At 50.9% G+C, this 15,816-nt stretch overlaps 1 protein-coding gene across 2 annotated transcripts in view; it reads right to left on the bottom strand.

The window, feature by feature from the left end:
* Nucleotides 1-15,816, bottom strand: part of SHISA6 (shisa family member 6) — a 133,399-nt gene that overhangs the window by 101,830 nt on the left and 15,753 nt on the right. For both annotated transcript variants that reach the window (XM_085556916.1, XM_021542398.4), the window contains exon 4: nt 476-571. In XM_085556916.1, coding sequence (XP_085413042.1) covers nt 476-571 — 96 coding nt within the window. The remainder of the gene's footprint in view (nt 1-475; nt 572-15,816) is intronic.

Below are 15,816 nucleotides of genomic sequence, written 5' to 3'. Positions count from 1 at the left end.
CGGCGCCACAGCTGCGGTGCCACCAGAACCCCCTGGGCATGGGTGTCTGGTTAAAGCTGTCTCTGCACAGGGTTTGTATACAGTACATGGACACAGAACATACACAGAGCAGCACAGGTGTGGTTTGGCCTTTTCCCGTTTGTACATTATATCACAGATTATAGGAACACAGAAAAGAGAGGCTTGGGGAGCTAAAAAGAAATAATTTTATAAAATATTCATGGCGATCCCCCCCTTTTCTCCCAGCATCTCAAGAGAGAAGGGAGGAGGAGGCCGGGCAGGGGCAGAGGGGAGAGTGCAGCCCGCTCTGCAGCGGGCACTGCCAGCCTGGCCGGAGCAGCAGGGCACAGAGCGGCGGCCGGGCCCCGCAGCGCCCTGCCAGGACCCGCAGGTCCTGCCCGGCCCGGCCCGGCCCGGCCAGGCGGCTCCGGGTTCCGAACAGGTTTTATTTAGCAAAAAACGGTTTCCACTGTACCCTTGGTGTGTCCTCTTCCTAACGTGACAAACCCGGAGGAGATGAAGTTGTGGAGATCCGGCCCTCCGCTGCGGTAAATGTCCTTCCCATAGTGACCTGCCGGGAAAGGAAACAAACACACCCCGCTCAGTCTGCCGCTGTGGATAGAGTTATATTTACACTTATATTTATATTTACACATGCATTGTTATGGTTATTGATATTGATATTGGAATTTATATCTATATCTATATCTATATCTATCTATCTATATCTATATCTATACCTCTATCTATCTATCTATCTATCTATCTATCTATCTATCTATCTATATCTATATCTATATCTATATCTATATCTATATCTATGTGTATATTTGTATATTTTTATATTTATGTTATTAATATATTTTCATATATATTTCTATATGTACATCTATTTTTATATATGTGTATATATGTTTCTATATAACTCTATGCATATAATATATAATAATATAATAATATTAATAGAATGTCATATTAATAATATAATAGTATTGATATAATAATAATATTAATATATATTCTTTTTTATATATCTATAAAATGTATATGTGTATGTGTATGTGTATGTGTATGTGTATGTGTATGTGTATGTATATGTATATGTATATGTATATTTATATTTATATTTATATTTATAGGTATAGGTATAGGTATAGGTATATTTTTATTCTTTACAGTGTGTTTATATTTCATTTTTCATTTTCATACATTTATCTATGTGCTACCCAGCCCTTGTGTCCCCCCCACACCCATTGCACACCCGGGAGCGGAACGGGAGACAGGAGAGCCCCGCGGGCACCCTGTGCCAGCCTCTGTGCCCAGTGAGAAGAGTGAAAATGTCACAGGACGGAAATCCAGAAATTAGATCCGAGTGCACTGTGCCACTCTGAGCTGGCTGAATTCGCTGTTTACTTTAGTGACTGCAAAGTTACCCCAGCTAGTGAAAAAGAATGCAAATTTCCACACTAAAAAATAAAAAAGACACCTCGAACCTTCAAACAGAGCAAAGTGACCCGAGAGTTCTTTCTGTACTTTCTGACAAAACCCGAGTACAAGTGTAACTAGCTGTAAGTACAATGTAAAATCAGCAAAATGAATATGCATGAACCTGCTGCAAAATTCTGTGCATATGGAAATGAGTAAAGGTGATTAAAAAAGATGGAAAGTTTTGGAGAGCCCAGAGGAGCCCCGGGGCAGGCAGGGGATGCTGAGACAAATCTTTGCTCCTGTGCACAGAAACCGCCCTGCCAGCTCCCAGTTTCCTTCCCGCAGCTGTGCCAATGCCAGGCGGTGGCAAAAAACCTCCCAGTGTGGAGGCATTCCCCAGGAATTCCCTGAGAAAAGCAGCCAGGAATAAAAGAAAGGAGGATTTTCTGCTTCCATGGCAAACATTGTGGGTTCTCTCCCTTCTTTCCCCACCTCCCACCTGCAAATTCTGCTTGGGAAGGAGGCAGAGCTCTGGAATTGCTTCTGCTCCCTGGGATCTTTGATGTTTGTGCTGTCCTGCCCTACTGGGTTTCCTTTTCTCTAGCACTCTGCTAAAATGTGCTGCACTTTCCTGTCCAGCGAGCCAATTCTTGCTCCTATCCCGGAATTTCTGTGCTCTCAGGGCTCTCGGCCACTGCGGTGGGTGCCACTCCAAAAGTGCCATCAGTTCCCTGTTTTAAACCAGGATAAAAGAACCACACAAATATTGCTGCCACCTCCAGCTGGAATCAGCTGCCTTTTACAGCTCCCTTCGGAAAAGCTGCTGAACACAGATCAAGAAGGGGAAGTTTATAAAAAAGCAAACATTTACTGGCAGATTGAGAATTCTTCATCAGCCATTTGCTCCCTGAACCTTGCTCTGCCCCTGCTTATGGAACGTTGTAGTTCAATTAAAACATCCCTGTGATAACGAGCCATTAGCATTTGAACAGGAGTTACATTTTCCCAGGAGAAACTCAAACTCGCAGACTTCAAGCAGCCTGACTTTTCCCTTTCCACGGATATATTATAGGATGCTACTTTTGCTTTTTGGTTTGTTTTTTTTCTTTTATTCCTGCTCACTTGTGATCATTTATTTTGGCCTTGCAAAAACGGTGTGGATGGAGTGATTTTCATTTTATTGCAGATTTTGGGGATTTTTCCTAGAATCCCAGAATGGTTTGGGCTGGAAGGGACCTTAAAGCTCTTGGCAGGGCCACCTCCCACTGTCCCAGGAGGACCAACACTTACACCACTCCACATTCCCAGCAGAGACTGAAACAAGGTGAAATTTCACAGGTAGAGAAATTATAAAAGAAAGGCCTCATAAAGCCAGGCCTGCTCTGTTAAATTAATTAATTTAATTTCATTTAATTAAATTAATGTCCAGTCTGTCACTTCTAAGTGCAGCTTGCAAGTTCTGATATGAAAACAGCTTGAGAAATAAAGTGCATTAACACAACAATCTATTCCTAGGGTGAAAAACAAGTGCAGCTGTACAAACAATAAGATCCATCCCATGAGAATTAGTAGAAAAAATAAGTAAACTGACTAAAAAATACAGAAGTTTGGTAAATGTGCAAAATACCATGTACTGACCAATGAACTGAGTGTGAATGTATTGTCAACCAACACAATCTAAATAATAATAATAATGATAATAATAATGATAATAATATTAATGATGATGATTATGATAATAATAATAACAATAACAATAATAATAATAATCCTCCTATAAAATATGACCTGTACAATAAAGATGTGGCTTTTCCTGCATGAAGAAAAATGGACTCCTGGCTCATTTATTACAACACATTTCTTTCCCCCATCTCCTCTGGTTGCAAGGCAGCAGAGTGCTCTGCCTGCCACACAAAAAAAAGGCAAATTCTTCAGGGCACAGAGCTCAGAGGGAACATTTCATTACAAAGGCATCCTACAGAACTCACATATGGAACAACCTCGGCCACAAACTGCAATTACAACCCTGGCTCTGCTTAAACAGAATTATTAGAGCTGAACTAAAATGCTGTTATCCACCTCTTGGAAATGTTATTAGTGAGCACAGATTACATCAGCCCGAGAAGGGCAGACAGGGACTGGCGTGGACAGACTTTTGCAAGATGCAGAGCTCCGACCTCAGCCTCGTCACAAAGTGCCTGGGGAAAAGAGCCCTGCACCCAGGGACGAGCCCTGACATCCCCAGCACAGCCCTGCTGCCAGACATGGCTCTGCAAATAAAAAGAAATCAAAATAAACGGAGAAAAGTCCTCTCGTTTTTGCAGGATCCACAACCTCCCTGCTCCTGCTGCTGCTCATTTCTGCTGGGGTGATCCTTTTGGGGCTGATTCCCACATAACAGAGCTGCAGTGATGGTTTTGGGGTTGTTTCCTATATAACAGATCTGGTGGGATCCTTTTGGGGCTGTTTCCTATATAACAGAGCTGCAGTGATCCTTTTGGGGCTGATTCCCACATAACAGAGCTGCAGTGATGGTTTTGGGGTTGTTTCCTATATAACAGATCTGGTGGGATCCTTTTGGGGCTGTTTCCTATATAACAGAGCTGCAGTGATCCTTTTGGGGCTGATTCCCACATAACAGAGCTGCAGTGATGGTTTTGGGGTTGTTTTCTATATAACAGAGCTGGTGGGATCCTTTTGGGGCTGTTTCCTATATAACAGAACTGCAGTGATCCTTTTGGGGCTGATTCCCCCATAACAGAGCTGGGGTGATCCTTTTGGGGCTGATTCCCATATAACAGAGCTGGGGTGATCCTTTTGGGGCCGTTTCACACAGAAACCAGCCCGAGCCCAAGGGCACGAGCTGCCAGAAGGGCTGGCAGGAGTTTGCAGGGCGCTCTGCACCATCCCCTGTCCTGCCACTGCCCTTGGGGCACCTTGGAATGCAAGGGAGGCTCAGCTCCAGACCCAAACCCGTGGATTCCTGCCCCCAGTGGTGCCCAGGGCACCAGGGACACCCCACCCATCCCAGTTTGGGGAATTTGGGGGTGTCAGACTCGGCTACACGTTGGCAGGGAGTGTTTGCAGCCACGTCAGGCACGCGGGGAGCTTCTCTTGGGGAGCACATTAGCAGAGATCACAGTGAGGAGGGACACCCCAGGGGTGCCACTGGGACACCAAATGTCCCCAGTTTCCTTCTCCAAAGCACCCGAACAGCAGGAGCCAGCTGGCAGCTCTCCCTGGTGTCACAAGCAGCCCAGAGAGGGCTCCAGCACGGAGGCTGGCCTGTTTAACACCCTCCTTCTGGCACAGGACGTGAAACTGGGCACAAAAAAAGCAACTGGAAGGAGCTCAGCGGTACTTGGGGTGAGCTGTCAGCCATGAACGGGATGAATTCCAGGTCAGAGCAGGGAATATCAGATTGTTCCATGATATTCTGGAGCTTAAGCCCCACTGGGTGGGCTGAGGAGAGCCAAGTTCCCTGTGCCAGGAATCCCAGCAGCACAGGAACATGAAGGTGGGAAAGATCTCTGAGATCACCAAGTCTGTGGCTCAAACCAGGGCCTCAAGTGCCACATCTGGGTTTTTGAAACCCCTGGGCAGTCTGTTCTGGGCTTTACAACCCTTCCCATGGGGAAATTGTCTCTATTGTCCAGTCTTAACTTCCCCTGGCACAACCTGCTGGCTTTTCCTCTTGTCCTGCTGCTGCCTGGGAGCAGAGCCCCCCTGGCTGCACCCTCCTCTCAGGGGGTTTGGAGAGCAGCAAATGGGACAATCCACCCTTAATTCCACCTTCTTTCAAAAGAATCTCTTCCTTTCTGCTCCTTTTCCTCCTGCCAGGCTTCTGGAACATCCTTCCCTGCTTCCTGCCAGGGTTTGGGATGTGCCTGCAGGAGCTCCCCAAGCACAGAACAGCTCAGGCCAGGATCAGGGAATTTGGTTCAAAACACAACAGGAGGATCCTTCCAGCTGGAAAACCCAGAGATCCTTCCTTTCCCTGTGGATTGATCCAGGGGGATCCTCGTTATCGGCCTTCAGGGGGGATTTGCATCACTTCTGCCACCCCTCCCTGCAACCAGGCCAGGTAAAAGTCCCTGCTCATACCAAATCCTGGCACTTTCAGGTCAAATCATCAGCCAGGAGCTGGGCTCTGTGGAAAACGACACATCCTGGGAGAGTTCCTGAGACAAGAGTGGGTGTGAGGATTGGAGAAGGAGTTTTGAATGAGTTGGAGATGGGAGCTCTGAGCTGCTTTAGATGGTGCCATTTATTTTCTTATCTCCTACATGGACAGGAAGGGTGAGTTCTGCTCACATCTTCACCACATGGCTCACGAGGTCACAAGACCCTCAGTTACAAGATCTTTTAAGGAGTTATTGACCAATAAAACACTACCAACAAGGATATTTATGTTTTTAACCCAATCCTTAAATATTTCATCTTATGGACTCATGCTACAGTGTGAGCTTCCTTAGCCAATCTTGTTGTGGCACACAAACCTACAGTGCTGCATTCCAAACTCCTTGTTTACCTCTGTAAATACTTTATTTTTCTATATTTTAAACTCTGAAACTCTAAACTTTCCTTTCCTCAGCTTAATGTGTCTCTGCTTTAAACTACAAATCCACATTCTTGCTTCCAGCACCTGAGTCTGGGAGCCTTTCCCAAGGTCTCAGATCAAAGCTTGGGTTTAATTCTCAGCTTTGGCTCGCAAAGTTCTGAGAGCTCCCCACATCTCAGATTCCAGCCAAGGGGGTCAGCTCCCTGCCAGGGGGTTTGGAGCAGTCCAGAGGGGCAGCCCTGCCAAAAACCTGCCCAAATCCAGAGCACTGAACACAGCCCAGGCTCCTGGGTCTGCCAGGCTCTGGAGGAGCTGAGAAAGTGAAGCTCAAAGCTGTGCTGGCTCCCGGGAGCCAGGGAACATTCCTCTGTTAATTGTTTATTTGTTAACTACAGCAGCTGTCTTTGACTTTGGAACCCCCTGAGAGCTGGAGCAGGCTGGAAGAGGCTGCAGGAAGCAGCACTTTGGGGTGCTGGTAACTTTAAAAAATGCCTCTGTGAGAGCAAAGCCAGGAGTGCTGCGCTCGAGGTCTCGGCAGCAGCGTGGGCTGGCAGAAACGATGAGCCCAGAGAGCAGCACTTCCACAAGGAGAGCATACATGGGTCAGGAATAAAGCACAGCCCCTGGCCAGCTCTGCAAGAGCACCTCCTGGGCAGCACAGAGCCCCGGGAGGGACTGCAGCAGCCCTGAGCCCGGGGGATGCTTCTCCTCCGCAGGGACACTCACCTGGCTTGGAGCTCTGATGGCCAGAGGGGCACCTGGATGTGTCCTCAGAATGAGGGGACACCTGGACACATCCCCAAAATGAGGGGACACCTGGATGTGTCCTCAGAATGAGGGGACAGCTGGACATGCCCCCAGAATGAGGGGACACCTGGATGTGTCCCCAGAATGAGGGGACACCTGGAAATGTCCTCAGAATGAGGGGACACCTGGATGTGTCCCCAGAACGAGGGGACACCTGGACATGTCCCCAGCCAGAGGGGACACAGGGTGCCCAGAGAAGCTGTGGCTGCTCCATCCTTGGAATGCTCAACAGCCAAGGAATTTTCCTGGGCTCAGGCTGGCAGGGACAGTACAGGGAGCCATTCCTGCAGGAACCTGCTGGCCCAGCCTCTCCTTCCCCACCAGCAGCTCCTGCTTTGGGTCAGTCCCAGGAGCAGGGGCTGCTTCAGCCCCCATCCCCTCCCTGAACACTTTGTACCCCTGGAACCCAGCACCAGAGCCTGCCAAGCTGTGCTGCTGCTGCTGCTGGGATCTCATTTAGAGAGGGCCTAATATTCCCCATCTAATTAATTTGTTCTGCTGGCTTTTGTTCTTCAGGAGCTCCTCAAAAATTAGCTGCAATACCTGCTGGAATTTAATTATATAGGCTAAGGAAAGTGATGAAGGGCAAAGGGGGAGCTGATCAGACCTTCAAGGGTGTCAGCAGAAGGGAGGTGGAACCTGCTCTTCTCGGGTGGAGGGACAATTCTGAGGAACGACTGTCCCAGCAGGGATTGAAGGCTGGAGATGAACATTCCCTGATATCAGAGAGCCTTTGGAGGCTCAGCTGTGCACTACTGAAACTCCAGATCCTCCTCAGATGCCATTCCAGAGAAATGAGGTCTGCACATCACCCTGGCCCTGCGTGGCAGCTCTGGGTGCTCCCTGAGGCTGCAAGGGGAGCATCCCCCACCACCCTGATCTCTGCCAGGAGCAGCTTGACCCAGAGCCTGGGACCTCACATCCCAGCCCTCAGTGGGACAGCTGAGCCACCCCGGCTGATAAATGTGGGGGGATCCAGGAACTGGGGGATCCTGGGGCAAACTTTGACAGGAATTCTGTAAAACTGCACAATTCCTTGCTGAATATGAGGGAGATCCAGGAACTGGGGGATTCTGGGGCAAACTTCACAGGAATTCTGTAAAACTGTACAGATCCCTGCTAAATATGAGGGGGATCCAGGAATTGGGGGATTATGGGCCAAACTTTATAGCAATTCTGTAAAACAGCAGAATTCACTATTAGACATAATAGTGAATTCGCTATTAAAAGAATTCACTATTAAACATAAGGGGGATCCAAGAACTGGGGGATCTTGGGCCAAACTTTGACAAAAATTCTGTAAAACTGCACAGTTCCTTGCTAAATATGAGGGAAATCCAGGAATTGGGGGATCTTGGGGCCAAACTTTATAGCAATTCTGTAAAACAGCAGAATTCACTGTTAAACAAAAGGGGGATCCACGAATTGGGGGATATTGGGGCAAACTTCACAGAAATTCTGTAAAACTGCACAAAATTTTTCTGCTAAACATGAGGGGGATTCAGGAATTGGAGGCCTTTGGGCCAAACTTTGACAGGAATTCCATAAAATTGCACAATTCTAGCAGTGTCTCTGCCTGTGCCTCAGTCTGGGAAATGGTGATAACACTGATTTTCTCAGCTGGGCCTTGGGAGCCTCCTTATAAATATTTATGAAGTGCTGTGTTTATAATTGCGAGTAAATAAATGGGTGTATGGGATTCACAGTCCAAGGATGCGAGTTGTTCTGTTTCACACCCTCAGACAGAGTCATTCATGCTTTCTGCTTTCCTCTGGAAGCAAAGGGTTTGGGAAGAACAACTTCAAAAACTGCATCTCAGAGGAACAGCCAGGGCTTGAGGGGCAAATCCTGCTGAGCCAGGAAAGGCAGGGAAGAGCTCTTGGCAGAGCTTCTGTGCCTGGAGGTGGGGATGGTGCCTGCTGGAGTTCATGAAGGGCTGAAGTGTCCAGATCCTTTCTTAAATCGTAAGATTTATGAAAGATTGATTTTTTCTTAACCAAACTGACCCTCACTGGACAGAGCTGTGTCCCCTCAGGCCAACCCTCACTGGACAGAGCTGTGTCCAGCTGCTCCTCAGACTGGTTTTACTGGACAGAGCTGTGTCCAGCTGCCCTTCAGGGCTGGTTTTGCTCCCCTCCCTCAGAAGAACCCTCAGGGCAGCCACCAGGCCACCTTGCTTTTTGGACTATTTTCTGTTTGGCTGGATTGCTAATGCCAGAGTAATTACTTAGGAAAATTCCTTAATCAAAATCCCATTTGTGGAGGTAATGAGCAAATAGGTCAAGGAGAGCAGCGTGCCTTAGGAGCTGGAGCTGCTCCCCTGAGCCTTGGCAGTGCAGAGGTGGCCCTGTCCTGGGGACAAAGGACACACATCCCAGGGGCAGCACCTGCACTCTTGTTGGAATCTGTGGTATTGATGATTCTGAGATTGTAAAAGTCTCTGTCTGTCAGCCCCGTGCCAAAGCAGAAGCCATAATTGGTCTGTGCTGGTTTCCAGGTTGTTTATTCTGTTTATCTCTCACATGTTCTGCTGCCCTGCCCAGCTCTGTCCTGCAGGGCAGCGTGTGGGGCTCTGCCCTCAGTGGGATGTGACAAACATTCAATACCAGAAACTCCCTGGGCTGGATTTACAAGAACGTGCCAATATCTGTCACCTACGTTGGACAGTGTGTCCCCAGCCTGAACCCACAGAAAAATGCCAACACCACAGTGAGACATGGAGGGCATGAAGAAGGAGAAAAAGGACAAGGCACACCCAATTTCCTCCATCTTGTCCCCTTTGGACCCCTCATCTAGAATCCTAAAATTTTACTTTTGCACCTGTGCCACACTTAATTATTACTGATATCAAACCCTCAGAGCTGGTAATTCATCCTGTAAGACTGAAAACTCTTTTCCATGGACAGAGATCACAGCCAGTGTCTCTGGGGGCTCTGTCCAGGGGGTTCCTGACCCTGCCAGGGTCCCAGGGCAGCCAGAGGGGAGCTCTGGATTCCCACACACTCTGTCCTGTGTCTGTGCCCACCCCGAGCTGGGCCAGCATCCCTCGGGGAGGCACCCACAGCGGTGCCAAGGGGAAAGGAGCCCCTCTGCATGTGCTGCTGTGCCCAGAGTGGCTGCAGAGCCCCAGGGACTGAGCCTGGGGACAGCAGAGCCCCGTGCCCCAGCCTGGCACACAGCAGGGTGGCACTGGGCACCCAGGCCATGCTGAGGGTGGGATGGGGGCACCCGGTGGGTGTGCCACCCCCGCCCTGTGCCAGGGCTGCCCTCAGGAGCTGTTGCTAATTAAGTGGCCCATCGAAGCCCTGATGGAAGAGGGCAGCGCAATTAAACCTCATAAACAATTCAGGAGCGGGCTGGCAGCAGCCAGTGAAACATTAATGGCCAGCTGCTGCAAGGTAAATATTTCATCAGCTCCAGCACGGATCACTCTGACAATTGTGTTAGTGATGTTCACAGGTGTCACCTGCCTCTGAGCACGGGGCTGGGAGCTGCTTGTGCCAGCAGAGCAGGTCCCACGGAGTGACCAGGGCTGGCAGCTCCTCAGGGCTGAGCTGGACGCTCCAGGAGCTCCAGGGCAGCACCACAGCCCACAGGTGAGAGCGGGAGCCCACGGAGCAGAATTTGTACCTTGGGAAGAGCTCAGCACTGCCCAGACTGCCAGAGCCCAAGTGAGCACCACGGGCAGCACAGCAGCTCCTCAGGGAGACTGCCTTGGTCACCCTGGGGGTGTTTTCCAGCTTTAATGATGCTGTGGCTCACACCGAGCTCAAGCCCAAGCACCAAAGGCCTCAGGGGCTTTGGGTTCTCCTGCAGAGAAGGATCCAGAACCTTTGTGCTTCTGGCTGACAGCACAGCCCGAAAGGAGGAGGGTCCTTGTGGGTTCTAACGGGGTTCTAACAGGTCCTGGTGGTTCTTCCAGTTCTCACTGCCCCAGATCACTGCCCTGGCCCCTGGCAGGGTGCCCACGCCTTGTCCTGCCTGCCCTGCCCAGCCAGGGGCACCCAGAGCTCCTCTGCCTTTGTGCCAGGCCGGGTCTCACAGCCTGGAAGTGACCCAGCCCCAGCCCCTGGGCAAAGCTCAGGGCTGTGTGCCAGGACAGGAGAGCTGGGGCTGCTCCTCAGGGCTGCTGCCTCTGCCCTGGGTCACTGACAGCCTCCTGAGGGACAGGGGAACATCACAGATCAGAACGACAGCCACACCATCACCCTCTGAGCTCCAGAACGTTCCGCAGCGACTCGACTGTCCAGCCCCACTCCAGCTCTCCATTCCCTTCCAGCAGCACCGGGCAGATCCCACAGCCATCCCCACCCGAGTCCTTTGGTGGATAAAGCCACTGAGGATCCTGGCAGGCAGGTGGGGAGCTGCTGCAGTCACCATCCACCTCCTGGTGCTGCCCTGTGCCCCGCAGGGGCAGCAGAGGAGCTGGGCCAGGAACGGGCTCCAGCTGTGCCACACCTGGAGTCCCAGGGTCACCCCTGGACCTCTGGGACGGGCAGCGAGGAGGAGAAACAGAGACAGAGAGGGCACCACTGTGCCCTGGGTCTGCCAGGGGGATCACAGCGGGCAGAGCTCAGGGGCTGCTGCCAGGGCAGCTCCTGACCCTTCCCTGCCCTGGGACAGGGACAGCAGCCAGGAGCGGCTGCAGCTGGGCCAGGGCAGGTTGGGGATGGATTTAGGGAAGGGTTCTTCCTCCAGAGGGTGCTGGCACTGCCCAGGCTCCCCAGGGAATGGGCACGAGGCTGCCAGAGCTCCAGGAGAGTTTGGACAGAGCTGCCAGGGATGCCCAGGGTGGGATTGTTGGGGTCTGGGCAGTGCCAGGGGCTGGACTCGTGGTCCCTGTGGAGATCCTCTGGAGATTCTCTGCATCCCTGCAGCTGCAGACACTGGGTAGAAAGCCACGTTCTGAGAATTCAATATTTAGCTCAGCACTCAGGAGGAGCCCCCCTGAGCCCTGGGGCACTGCTGGGCACTGGCAGTGGTGGAAAATGTGTGTGGGGGTCTCTTAGAGAGCAGCTCTTACCCACAGAGGTGATTTACCACCAGAGACAGAGGTGTTGGCACAGCCCACAAACCAGGGACGGATTTGGGAGAGAGCTGCAAAAGGCCAGCCACATATTTTAGAGTTATTTTCCTGAGGAGGATTTGATGAGATGTGAACTTCATTATTTGCTAATGTTGCAGCACAGGGCCTTGTCCAAAGCCCAGGAGAGTCAGAAGGAATCTTTCCATTAACTTCACTGATTGTAAGTGAGATTGTGACAGATGTACTCCCTTTCCCTTCCTCCTCAAATATTTCAAACCAAACAGAGCTGGTGTGTCCTTTCCTGCAGGAGGGCATCGTTCCTTCTTAGGGCTCCTCAAATAAACAACCCTCTCTGACTCCTTCTCTGACTCTTCTCCTCTCTGACTGCTTCTTCTCTCCCTGCCCAGGGCTGCTGCTGTCTTTTATATGATATATTACGTATTACATGTTTATAGTTTTCCCCCGATACCTACTACCTACATTACAAAGTGCTTTTCTACTCTAAACCAATCTGTGAGTGCCAGCATCACCAAGAACATGGAGGCAAGGAAGAAGAAGGAGGAAGAACAGGATCAGCCCACTTTCCTCCATCTTAGAACTTCTGACCCCCATGTACAAAGTAAAAACCCCCCTGGACAGGTGCTAAAACCCCCCTGTACAATACTAAAAAATGTTCCCCTCTGTTTTGTAACTACTTTTACTGTCCTATCTAACCTTTTGTGACTGCTTGTTCCACCTTCAAAGTTGGTAACTCATTCCATGGCTCAAACCCAAAATCACAGCTGTTTCCAGCTGCCTGCCAGGGTCTCAAATGCTTCTGACCAAGGCTTGGAACCTCTAAAAATGTCTGAGGGACATTTTGAGTTCCAGCAATGGAGCTTTGCCTCCAGCTCCTCACCTCTGTTCACACCTCCCTGGAGCGTGGTGGGATCAGCAGGCAGGAGCCAGGAGAGGCCCGGCACGCACAATGTGCTTATAAAGATTTCATTCCTCCCTGTGTCAAAAAGCAACTTTCTGGAGGCCAATTTAATTGTCGTCAATACCAGTTGCAAATTGGCCTTAACATTTTAAATTGATGTTTTCTGTAAACTGCTCTGATTAATGGAAGGAAAAGATTGTGTTTCTGCCTTTCTCCTGAAGATCTAATGGAGGTAACAAACAATAATTGATCTGGCGAGACGCGGAGAGGCAAACAGGGAGACTCAGCCCTGCTACAGAAATGATTTTACCTGTCCACAGCTACAGAACGGCACAGCTGCTTAGACAGTGAGCTGGCCTGGCTTTGCTCCCTGAGGAAACTCTCAGCAGCTTTAGCTGAAGCTCCTTAACTGCAGGTAGAAGAGTTTGGCTTTGGGGGAAGGCACTGAGTACCTGGAATGAACCTAGAATTTCCTGGTCTTTTGGAAAGGCATTGAGAACCTGGAATGAACTTGGAATTTCCTGGGCTTTAGAAAGACACTGAGAACCTGGAGTGAACCTGGAATTTCCTGGGCTTTAGGAAAGACACTGAGAACCTGGAGTGAACCTGGAATTTCCTGGGCTTTAGGAAAGACCCTGAGAACCTGGAGGGTGTCTCATGCCCAAATATCCCCTGTGACTGATGGCAGGGGCTCGTGTGCTAAAGCAGCTAACAAGTGACAAATCTGAAAAAAGAATAGCTCAGGAAGTCTGGCTGTTGTGGGGAACCAGAGGAGGAGGAGGAGGAGGGTGTGAGTGTGTACACACAGAGGGGGAAATGACACCTGCAGGAGCTGCTCAGCAGCAGCATCCAGAGCCACCGACACACACCAGGGCCTGCTCCAAGAGTTTGGGTGGCCAAAGCAGCGAGGTGAAGGAAAGATAAGCAAAGGAATATTTGTAGCAGCTCCACAGATCCATTTGGAGGCAGGGCAATTGGGGTGTTTGCCTTGCAGCTCCTTCTCCTGCCCTCCCATCCCCTCTGCCGAGCTCCTGGGGTGGGAAGCTGCTGGCACAGCAGCCCCAGTGCCCAGGGAACACTGGAAGCTGCTCCCAGCCCCGGCTGCCTGAGGCTGCAGGACTGAGGAGCCCAGTGGAGATGCAGGAGGAGCATCTCTGGGCAGCCGTGGTGGAATGAGGATCCTAAATCCCCACAGAGCAGAGCAGCTGCTGTCCAAGGTGAGGATCCTAAATCCCTCACCCCACAGAGCTGCTGATGTCCCAGATGAGGATCCTAAATCCCTCACCCCACAGAGCTGCTGGTGTCCCAGATGAGGATCCTAAATCCCTCACCCCACAGAGCTGCTGGTGTCCCAGATGAGGATCCTAAATCCCTCACCCCACAGAGCAGCTGGTGTCCCAGATGAGGATCCTAAATCCCTCACCCCACAGAGCAGCTGGTGTCCCAGATGAGGATCCTAAATCCCTCACCCCACAGAGCTGCTGGTGTCCCAGATGAGGATCCTAAATCCCTCACCCCACAGAGCAGCTGGTGTGCTCTCAGCTCCCCCAGCCCTGCTGGGATCCTCCCCTCGGCAATGATATTTCGGCTGCCAGGACACCGAGGAACTCTTCCCCTGGAAATGTTCTGGGAAAGAAACTCTGACATTTTCGGGCGGCTCAGGGAACACGTTTTGAGCACTTTGGGGTTTTGCTGGGAGGGAAGGCACCGGGGCTCTCCAGCACGGGGGATGTGCTGGCAGGAGAAGCAGATGGAGTGGCTCTGACTCGCCCCAGCTCCTGCAAATCCTCACGGTTCCAAAGCTGGTCCTGTTCCCTTCTTTCCAAATGTCAGGGAATGGCAAGAGGAGCATGGAAACAGCAAAGCCCCGTTCCTGGAATACTCCGGGTGTTTTCTGGGTGTTTTCCAGATGCTTTCCCTAATTCTTCACCCACCTGCACCTTAAGTAGTTTGTCACAGCGAAGGCAGGGGCTGGAAAACGGCCGGGGGATCGTTTTCCACCTGCTTTGTATTCCCCTGAACAGCTGTAAATGACAACACAAACTGCGAACAGCAGGGGCTGGAACGCCTTCCACACACAGCCCGGCACTGATCCTCGGCAAATTAATTCAAATACTTGCTGGGGATTTGGGGGAGAAGCTCGCTAATTCCGCGAAGGAGGAAAGGAAGCGCTTGGAAGCAGAGCCCAGCTGATCTGGGGGAAGGGACAGAGGGGAAGGACGGATGAGGGGAAGGCATTGAAAACCTGGGGGAACCTGGATCCCCTGGGCTTTGGGGAAGGCATTGATAACCTGAAATTAATCTGGATCCCCTGGGCTTTGGGGGAAGGCATTGATAACCCAGAGGGAATCTGGATCCCCTGGGCTTTGGGGAAGATTCTGATAACCTGGAATGAACCTGGATCCCCTGGGCCTTGGGGAGGCACTGATAAAGCAGAGGGAATCTGGATCCCCCAGGCTTTAGGAAAGGCACTGATAACCTGGAATAAACCTAAATACCCTGGGCTTTAGGAAAGGCACTGGTAACTGGAATGAACCTGGATCCACTGGGATTTAGGGGAAGGTTCTGATAATCTGGATCCCCTGGGCTTTAGGAAAAGTATTGATAACCTGGAATGAACCTGGATCCCCTGGGCTTTGGGGAGGCACTGATAAAGCACAGGGAACCTGGATCCCCAGGCTTTAGGAAAGGGCAGAGCCCTGCTGGGCCCGTGGGGAGCAGGGCCAGGGGCACAGAGCCCTTCCCGATGCTGCTCAGGGTGGAAAGGCTCCCCACGCTGCTCTGGGCTTGGCTGGAGCCGTTTGCCACAATTTCCGTGAAGATTTAAGGCCTGCCCTGCGTTTGTTCACATTCACGAGGAGCTCAGAATGTGCCTCTGGGTGCGAGGCGCTGCTGAAAGCAGCACTTTGAATGCATCCATCTCGGGAACATCCTGACTCCAACTGCTTATTAAAAGCCTTCCCCAGATAGATCAGGCTAATCAGAGCAGCGGCCTGTGCTGTTTGCTGCATTCCAAGTGCTGATCCTGGCAGCCAGCTCTTCTCCAACCTGCAGGTCCCGCTGGCCCAGCACAGG

The sequence above is a fragment of the Lonchura striata genome, chromosome 18, assembly GCF_050655825.1.
Source record: "Lonchura striata isolate lonStrDom1 chromosome 18, ASM5065582v1, whole genome shotgun sequence".
NCBI classification, from domain to species: domain Eukaryota; kingdom Metazoa; phylum Chordata; class Aves; order Passeriformes; family Estrildidae; genus Lonchura; species Lonchura striata.
The sequence above is the reverse complement of the archived record's forward strand: the minus strand, read 5'-3'. Positions and strand labels throughout refer to the sequence as shown.